At 47.5% G+C, this 8955-nt stretch overlaps 1 protein-coding gene and 1 long non-coding RNA gene across 2 annotated transcripts in view; one reads left to right on the top strand and one right to left on the bottom strand.

Moving 5' to 3' along the window:
* Positions 1-234: 234 nt before the first annotated feature.
* LOC141101768 (uncharacterized) lies at positions 235-7862 on the bottom strand. Its single transcript, XR_012235014.1, has 3 exons — positions 7328-7862; positions 4507-4626; positions 235-526 (listed from the first exon to the last, which is right to left on the bottom strand). It is a non-coding gene; the product is annotated as an uncharacterized lncRNA (long non-coding RNA).
* TXNDC11 (thioredoxin domain containing 11) overlaps positions 7571-8955 on the top strand; it is a 213315-nt gene continuing 211930 nt past the window's right edge. The window contains exon 1 of the mRNA XM_073591072.1: positions 7571-7850. Within this exon, the coding sequence (XP_073447173.1) occupies positions 7726-7850 (125 nt within the window). The 5' untranslated portion in view covers positions 7571-7725. The remainder of the gene's footprint in view (positions 7851-8955) is intronic.

The raw sequence follows: 8955 nt of genomic DNA, 5'->3' as shown, positions 1-8955 counted from the left end.
GTGACGTCTCTCATGGCTATTTACATCACACGATGGCTGTGATTGGACACAGCTATCATGTGATCAGGAGGGTCAAAACACAGAGCCCTCCTGCCGATCCGAGATGCGGCGTGTCCGGGGGACACGCACGCATTGGGATTGTGCGTCTGCGTGATCCCCCTCCTTCTGAAGGATGTTCAGGAATGTCCACTCAGAAGGAATGTCAGAAACCATGAAATCAGGACGAGACTGAAGTACAGTTTAATCACACTTGTTTAATAATAAAAGTAAAAAGAACAAACGTAGTCAAAACATAGCCAAAGTCAGTAACCGAAACAGATAGTCAGCCAAGCCAGAAGTCAGGGATCAATGTAGTGGAACAGCAAGCAGGATCTGGAGCCAGAAGGGATTTCAACAAAGCAAGGCTTGAACAGGATCGCAGGAGACAGTTTCTGTGATGTTGACCAAGGTGAAGGCAGAGATCCTCTGGACTGGATGGCTTAAGTAGGCAGGACTGACGAGCAGAATATCATCAACAGCTGAGTAACTGTGGAGAGATAGGAGCTGGCAATTAGCTGACAGCTGAGCGGCCAACTCAGAGAAGGAAGGGCTGAGCCCAGCCCTGACAAGGAGGAAGCGCCCACCCGACCGTATATGTACAGTAGCTGGGTGGGAAGTGATTAAAGTGGTTGTAAAATCCTAGAATGCACTGTATTACAGTATTATTTAATGTAAACTGTGTATGTTTCTGTAATCTATTTGTGATAAATACCTTCTTATAGCTCTCAGCTGACCTCCCACTGCTCTCCTCCTCTTCAACCAGCTGTCAGCGGGGGATCTAGGCCCCCCTTCTGCAATGCTCAGAATGGGGACAAGAGGTCCAGCAGGTCACGGAAGCGCAGAATGGGGCGCAATAACAAGGTATTTATCACAAATAGATTAGAGAAACATAGGCAGTTTCCATTATATAATACTATAATACAGTGCATTCTAGGATTTTACAGGCACGTTTACTCAGTTTCACTGGCCACTGGGGATTCCTGACAAGCCCTACCCCGAAAATAAGCCCTACTGGGTCTTTTGTTGCCAAAATTAATATAAGACCCGGGCTTATTTTTCGGGAAAACATGGAATAGAGAATATATGGAGGAAGCTGAAACTTCGAAATGCCAAGAGACAGCAAATAAACCTTAAGCATTTAGAGAAGATCTGTAAAGAAGAATGGACCAAAATCCCTGCTGAGATGTGTGCAAACCTGGTAACCAACTACAAGAAACGTCTTACCTCTTTGCTTGCCAACAATGGTTTCTCCACCAAGTACTAAATCATGTTTTGCTTGGGGATCAAATACTTATTTTACTGACTGAACTGCAACTTAATTTATAACATTTGTTTTATGTGTTTTTTTCTGGATTTGTGGTGGATATTCTGTCTCTATCATTTAAAATACACCTATGATAAAAAAATTATAGACCCTTCATTTCTTTGTAAGTGGCCAAACTTACAAAATCTGAAGGGGATCAAATAATTATTTTCCCCACTGTATGTGTTTTTACACACAGACATTTAGCAGCTTTTTGTGGCAGAAGAGTTTAGAGGCAGGAAAAAAAAAAGTGGAAAGTAACAGGCAGGAAGTCTCGATTTCAGTATGATGTTGTAGACTTTGAAGATGAATTTCTCCACAATGCCCTGCAGTGATAATTATGCATCTTGTTTTAAAGTGACTTCATTGCTCAGAGTACTTGTTTAGAATATATAATATAATATATATTTAGTGTGCATAGTCTGGGCACTGGTTCACTTTGGAATGAAAACAGTGGCGTTGCAAAGTGGGGGCGGGGGGTGCGGGCCGCACCCGGGTGACACCCGCCAGAGGGGTGACACCTGTGTATAGCAGAACCGCTGACACCGCCCGCTGCCCTGTGCCTCTCGCTCACTCTGTGTGCCCCGTGGAGCGGACTGAAGCTGCCGCCTCCTCTGTTTACATCCAGTGAGGGGGAGGAGCCCGAGTGACACACACCTCTGTGTGTATACATCCGCGGCCACGCTGTTCTGAGGTCTGTAAACTCTATGTAGATTAGTAGATGGTCATGTGCGGGGGGGGCGCTATGGGAGGGGAGAGGGGTGCTTATACTGATGGGGGGTCTGCACTAGGGGGATTCTATACTGATGGGTCTGCGCTAAGGGGAATTCTATACTGTTGGGGGTCTGCACTAAGGTGAATTCTATACTGATGGGGGTCTGCACTAAGGGGAATTCTATACTGATGGGGTCTGCACTAAGGGGGATTCTATACTGATGGGGGTCTGCACTAAAGGGGATTCTATACTGATGGGGGTCTGCACTAAGGGGGATTCTATACTGATGGGGGGCCTGCACTAAGGGGGAATTCTATACTGATGGGGGTCTGCACTAAGGGGGATTCTATACTGATGGGGGGTCTGCACTAAGGGGGATTCTATACTGATGGGGGGTCTGCACTGATGGGGGGATCTGCACTAAGGGGGATTCTATACTGATGGGGAGTCTGCACTAAGAGGGAGTGTCTATATTGATGGGGGATCCGCACTAAGGGGAGGTTATATACTGATGGGGGGTCTGCACTAATGGGGTGATTCTATACTGATGGGGGGTCTGCACTAAAGGGGGGTGTCTATACTGTGGGGGTTTGCACTAAGGGGGATTCTATACTGATGGGGAGGTCTGCACTAAGAGGGTGGATTCTACCCTGATGGGGGGGGGTCTGCACTGAGGGTGGAGGTCTGTTCTTAGTGAGGATAATCTATACTGAGGGAGGGGGATCTATACTGCGGGATCTGTAGTTAGCGGAGGGGGGTCTGTACTGAGGGGGGACTATATTTGGTGGAGGGCGGGGGGAGGGGGGTGACACCAATTTTTTCAGCACCGGGTGACACCAACCCTAGTGACGCCATTGAATGAAAATTACAATTAAAAACATTAAGGAATGATTTTAAAGAAATATCTGGAAATATAAGCCTAGAGCTGCCATAATTTGGTTGTAAAAATGCCTAAAAGACCTTGTTATGTTTATGTTATAGTTATTATTATTTGTTCCCAAAATCTGGTTCTTTTTCACCCTCAGATATGTGGGAGGTCTCATTTGAGGAGATTTCAGAGCTGCAGTAGCTGGGTAGTAGGGCACAAGGAGCCGTTTTCCTGGGGAAATTTAGAGAGGAAGTGGCCATCAAGAAAGTAAAGGAGCAGAAAGAAACTGACATTAAACACCTAAGAAAATAAAAGCAACCCAACATAATTGTGTTCAAGTATGTATCATGGTTGCTGCTCATTACATGAATAAAGGCCTATATGCTAACCTTCCGTGAAGAGTTGACATGCATACTAGGCATTAAGAACACTGCTTTTAGGAACGTTTTACTTTTTCTTCTGCCTCTAAACGTCCCCCAATGTTAGCCTATGTATCCATGCACACATACAGTAGATGTTTGCAGGAGATTAGAAGCAGGGGTGTCTAAAGGCAGAAAAAAAACCCCACTGGCAGCACACTCAGGAGTACCACCATTTTGGCAGAAAAAAACGCTTCATACGCCTAAACGCATATAAAAGTATCTAAACGCGTGTTAACACTGCATGTTTTGCTCTTAATCATTCATTTTTTGGACCTATTAAATTATTATTCTGGCCAATTAAATGAATTAACGCCCAAGCCCTTGACCTTCCTAAATGTGTTTACAAAAATGCAGCTTTAGATGTGTTTTTGATGCGGTTTTTCTCCTGCCAGGAGAAAGCCATTCAGAAGAGCTGGGCAAATGCCCAGTGTGCATAAGGCCTAAAGCTTATGGTCGTGCGTACAATATCCTCCCACAACCAGGCCATTATCCACAATTATGTAGCCATACACTGCAGCACCACCTTGCTCATTGCACAATGACTGGGATCTTTGCTCTTTTGTGATTAATTGAATCCAGAGGCACGATGGCTGCAACCAGGATCCTGCATGGCTGAGAGAAGATCTCATAGCCTCCACTTGGTTGACTCAGATTAAATCCTAGTCCTCTGCTTTGCTCCTGTATGTCCAATGCATCTATAGGAGATGAAAGGTATGCTAAAGGTCTACAGACATGGTAAATGGAGGGTGAAATGTTTGTAGTTGTAGTGGAGCTCAAATCTGAAGTGTCTGCTCAAAAGCCATGCTCAGGGGAACTCATTTTATATCAATGTCAATAATTGACCTTTATGGCTGCTCTCGCCTTTTAAATTTGGCATGAAAGAAAATGGTAGAAACATGTTTTAAAGCCTCGTGGGCATATGCAGCTCTTCTGAACTGCTCTCACCATCCAGATCTGTTCAATTTTCCATCGCCATGGATGGACAGATCTTATGCATACTGGGCCAAACCCCTGCAAAAAGAGGATGTCTTCAGTGGCTTGATCTGTGTGTGCACAGGCAACTTTTGCTATGATTAGCATGCAAAAAAGCTTCTAAAAAGCTGCTATTCTTGGAGCACCACCTCTGTATTCCTTTTTTTAAACATTTTTGTATACATACCTTTGTTGCAGCTGTCTTCAGTCTGTTAACATAACATCCTGGGGTCCTCTTCTTTCTGCAGCAAAGGTGGGCTGAGAATGATGCAGGGCCGGAGCTACAGGATTATCTGATCAGACCGGACTAAAAAAAGGTAAGTACAAAGATCTTTTTTACACAGGGTAAGCAGAATAGGTAGTAGGAGGGGAAGGGAACTTTTTCTAAAAATAGTTATGCCTTATTCACACTTGCTCAAAATACTGACGCAAGAACAATCGTGTCTATAGCAATAAAGTGATTGTAAAGTCTCTTTTTTTTTTTTGTTAAAAATAACAAACATGTCATACTTACTTGTTCTGTGCAGTGGTTTTGCACAGAGCAGCCCAGATCCTCCTCTAATCAGGTCCCTCTTCAGTACTCCTGGCCCCTCCCTCCTGTTGAATGCCCCCAGAGCAAGCTGCTTGCTCTGGGGGCACTCGAGCCGAGCCACAGCTCCCTGTGTCCATTCAGACCCGGAGCTGCAGCCTGACCCAACCCCCTTTCTCTCATCATTGGCTGACTGATTTTGATTGACAGCATCGTGAGCCAATGAGGCCGTGCTGCTGTCTCAGCCAATGAGGAAGGAAGTCCTAGGCAGTCGAGACAGTCCTACAACATCACTGGATCTAGATGGGCCTCAGGTAAGTATTAGGGGGGTTGATGCACACAGAAGGCTTTTTTATCTTAATGCATAGAATGTATTAAGATAAAAAACCTTCTGCCTTTACAATCACTTTAATGCACATTGTTCAGTGCAATTAATGCGCAATAAAAATGCTCCCCAAATGCCCTATGTGTGTTTGATGCTCCTTAATCACTTCAATACAGGACATTTTTACCCCCTTCCTGCCCAGGCCAATTTTCAGCTTTCAGTGCTGTTGCACTTTGAATGACAATTGCAAGGCTATACAACACTGTACCCAAACAGCCACATTATGTTTGCTTATAGCAGTGTATTTAAAGCGGAGTGCCACCTAAAAGCGGAACTTCCGCTTATACGCTTCCTCCCTCCGGTGCCACATTTGGCACCTTTCAGGGGGGAGGGGGGGGGAATGGGGATCTGTTTTTGACAGGTCCTCTTCCCCACTTCCGGAGACAGGGCCACGGCCCGTTCTCCCAGAAGTCCGGCCCCCCTCCTCCTTTCCTTGCCGCCTCGCCAATTAGAAAGCACAGTAGGGAACCAGCTGTGAAGCCGAAAGGCTCCCTGCTGGGCTCCCTTACCAGGAATGGTGGCAGCACCCAGGAGTCGATCCGAAGATTGTCTGCAGTGCCGACATCACGGGCTCCCGGGACAGGTAAGTGCCCTAATATTAAAAGTCAGCAGCTACAGTATTTGTAGCTGCTGACTTTTAATTTTTTTCACCCAGACTGGACCTCCTCTTTAGGCATTGCACCCGTGATCAGTGAATCAGGGGCGCAGTGGTCAGGCTTCTGCAGACAAACCCTGCAGCTTTCTGCGTGTACCTTCATAAGGGCTGTCTGTTAGAAAGCTGCAGGGCTTGTGAATGAACCACAAGAGTGGTCCTCACTCAGAACTTCAGTCATGGGGAAAGATGGTACTTGTAGTTCATTCATTACCAAGAAATTGTAAATGAATGATGCAGTCATGTGGGCTTCTCCGTCTGATGTCACACTGGGGAGGGAGGGGGGATGAGCAGGAAATGGTGGCAGGAGCTGGAACATCTTAGATGTTCCACCCTAAATATGGGTGGAACATGTAACATTCCAAAGGTTGAACTTTTCCTTTAAAGAAGGCATTGGCATGTATGGTTCACATCTGAGCATAGTCGGAACTTGTGTTCCTGTCAGTGGCAGTGCGTCCATAAAGGGCGCAGGAGCATTGCCCCCTGTCTCCTGGCACCGCTCTATCACCATAGATAGATTCATGCATTGCATGAATCTATCTATGGTCGCTGCTGACACCCCCTATTCAGGTGTCCGGCCCCAGGCACTTGAATTACAGTGGCGGGGGTGTTTTTGGAAGCACCTGATTAGAGCCGCAGGCTTTAAGAGGCGACCAACTGCATTTGATGGGCACACTGGTAGCATTTGATGGCACATAGTAGTGGCAATTGATGGGCACACTGGCAGCATTTGATGGGGCACAGTAATTGCAATTGATGGGCACACTGGCACCAATTGATGGACACAGTGGTAGCAATTGATGGGTACAGTAGCTTCGTTTGAGGGCACAGTGGCTGCGTTTGATGAGCACAGTGGCAGCAATTGATAGGAACAGTGGCTGCGTTTGATGGGCACAGGGGCTGCGTTTGATGGGCACAGCGGCTGCGTTTGATGGGCACAGCGGCTGCGTTTGATGGGCACAGCGGCTGCGTTTGATAGGCACAGGGGCTGCGTTTGATGGGCACAGCGGCTGCGTTTGATGGGCACAGCGACGGCAATTGATGTTTTTTTTTTTACAGTTTGTGCCCCCCCCCCCCCCCCCAAAAAAAAAAAAATTTTTGAGCACCAGCCGCCACTGGTTACTGCTTTTTTTTTTTTTTTTTTTTTTTTGAGTGTTTCTGCTTGTTCACTTGAATGGGCTGCTCTACCCGCAACAAATTCCCCCATGGAAGCTCCAAAAACCTTTTTTTTTTTTGAGTAGAGCGTGGCATATTTATTTTCCCCGTGCCAGGGGTGCCAATAACAAATACAGGCAACGCAAGCATAATGTGCGTTTACAGCGCGTGTTCTTTGTAGCTTGTTCCGGAAACGCCAAATGGGAATGGTTACAGTTGCCTGGTGCAGGAAAATTGCTGTATCTTATTTTAAGCCTCCAACTGTCCGTGTGCAGATGAGTCCTTACCACAATATTATCAATGGGCCCCTTGCCTGGATATAGCCAGTCACCAGGCCTGCATGGATAGACACCAATACAATGTCTGTATGGAGGATGTACAGTATGGGAGGTGTGCACACTCCACACACACATATATAGTCAGCACGGCGTATTGGTGTCCAAAGGCCAGCTGTGAGTGTACGTTTCCATCCGGGGATTCTAGTTGAATACAGTGCCTGGCTGCGCTCGTGTCCCCTGCACGTTCTTTCTCCACGTTCCCCGCCTCTCTCTGAGCCGGGCCGCGGAAGTGTGGTGGCAGACGTGGCGGTGCGCGGTTCGTGCTGGTGGCGGGCCCGGGGTGTGAGGTGGAGACGCTGTGTCCTGCCTCCCGCAGGCTCGGGCCGCCCCTCGGCTCTATAAGCGGAATGCAGAGGCCGGGGCGGCTGCACGTTAAGCGGCTACTGAACCTGATGGGCCGGAGGCCTGAGCTGCTGTGCGGGGCTATAGCGCTGAGCTGCGCTCTCATCGTGGCGCTCAGGTTCACCTGCAGGTAACACCGGCCACCTCCTATATATACATCCCACCTCTTCTATATATACATCCCACCTCTTCTATATATACATAGCTAGCTGGGGAGACTCTACCTGAGGTAACACCGGCCACCTCCTATATATACATCCCACCTCTTCTATATATACAATGTGCTAACTGGGGGATTCTACCTGAGGTAACTCCGGCCACCTCCTATATATACATCTCACCTCTTCTAGATATATAGATCTCTCTATATCTATATATACACACTGCTAGCTGGAGGACTGTACCTGATCACCTCCTCTATCTACACGGTATATTTAGGGTTAGGGTTGCCACCTCATCGCTTTAAACCCAAGCACATATGAATTACACAGGATCTGTGGCTGATTAAGGTGGTAATTAAACTCACTTGGTGTCTTATCTGCATTAAAGCGGTTGAATACCTGCAGGAAAAAAAATACTAGCTCATTATGAAATACTCACCTTAGAACGAGGCGTCGGTATCTAATCCCAGTTCACGCCGAGGGAGCTGACATATTGCCCTCGGCGTGTCTTCCGGGTTTGCGGCTCCGGCTCTGTGAGTGGCCAGAGCCGCGGTGGCGATGAGTCTTCTTCCTGGCGAGGTCCAGCAGCGCCTGCTGGACCTTCAGCCGGGCATTAACAATGCATGCGCCGCTGACGTCAGTGGCTGCATGCAAAGTGAATATCTCCTAAACCGTACAGGTTTAGGAGTAATTCGTTTTACCTACCGGTACCTGTAGGTAAAAATGAATAATTTGGGTATCACGACGCGCGCGCCACCGACGGAACTCGTGTGCGCCCGCCGTGTCACTGGGGACCCGATGCGCGTGCCCGGCGGCCGCGATGTCCGCCGGGCACCCGCGATTGCCTGGTAACACAGCAGGACTGTGGACCTGTGTGTGTAAACACACAGCACAGAGGAACACCGATCGGTCTCCTCCCCCTACAGTTAGAAACACTCCCTAGGAAACATAATTAACCCCTCGATCACCCCCCCCCCCGTGTTAACTCCTTCCCTGCCAGTCACATTTATACAGTAATCGCTGCATTTTTATAGCATGGATCGCTGTATAAATGTGAATGGTCCCAAAAATGTG

The sequence above is a fragment of the Aquarana catesbeiana genome, linkage group LG06 (genome assembly GCF_042186555.1).
Source record: "Aquarana catesbeiana isolate 2022-GZ linkage group LG06, ASM4218655v1, whole genome shotgun sequence".
In the NCBI taxonomy this organism is placed as follows: domain Eukaryota; kingdom Metazoa; phylum Chordata; class Amphibia; order Anura; family Ranidae; genus Aquarana; species Aquarana catesbeiana.
The sequence above is the reverse complement of the archived record's forward strand: the minus strand, read 5'-3'. Positions and strand labels throughout refer to the sequence as shown.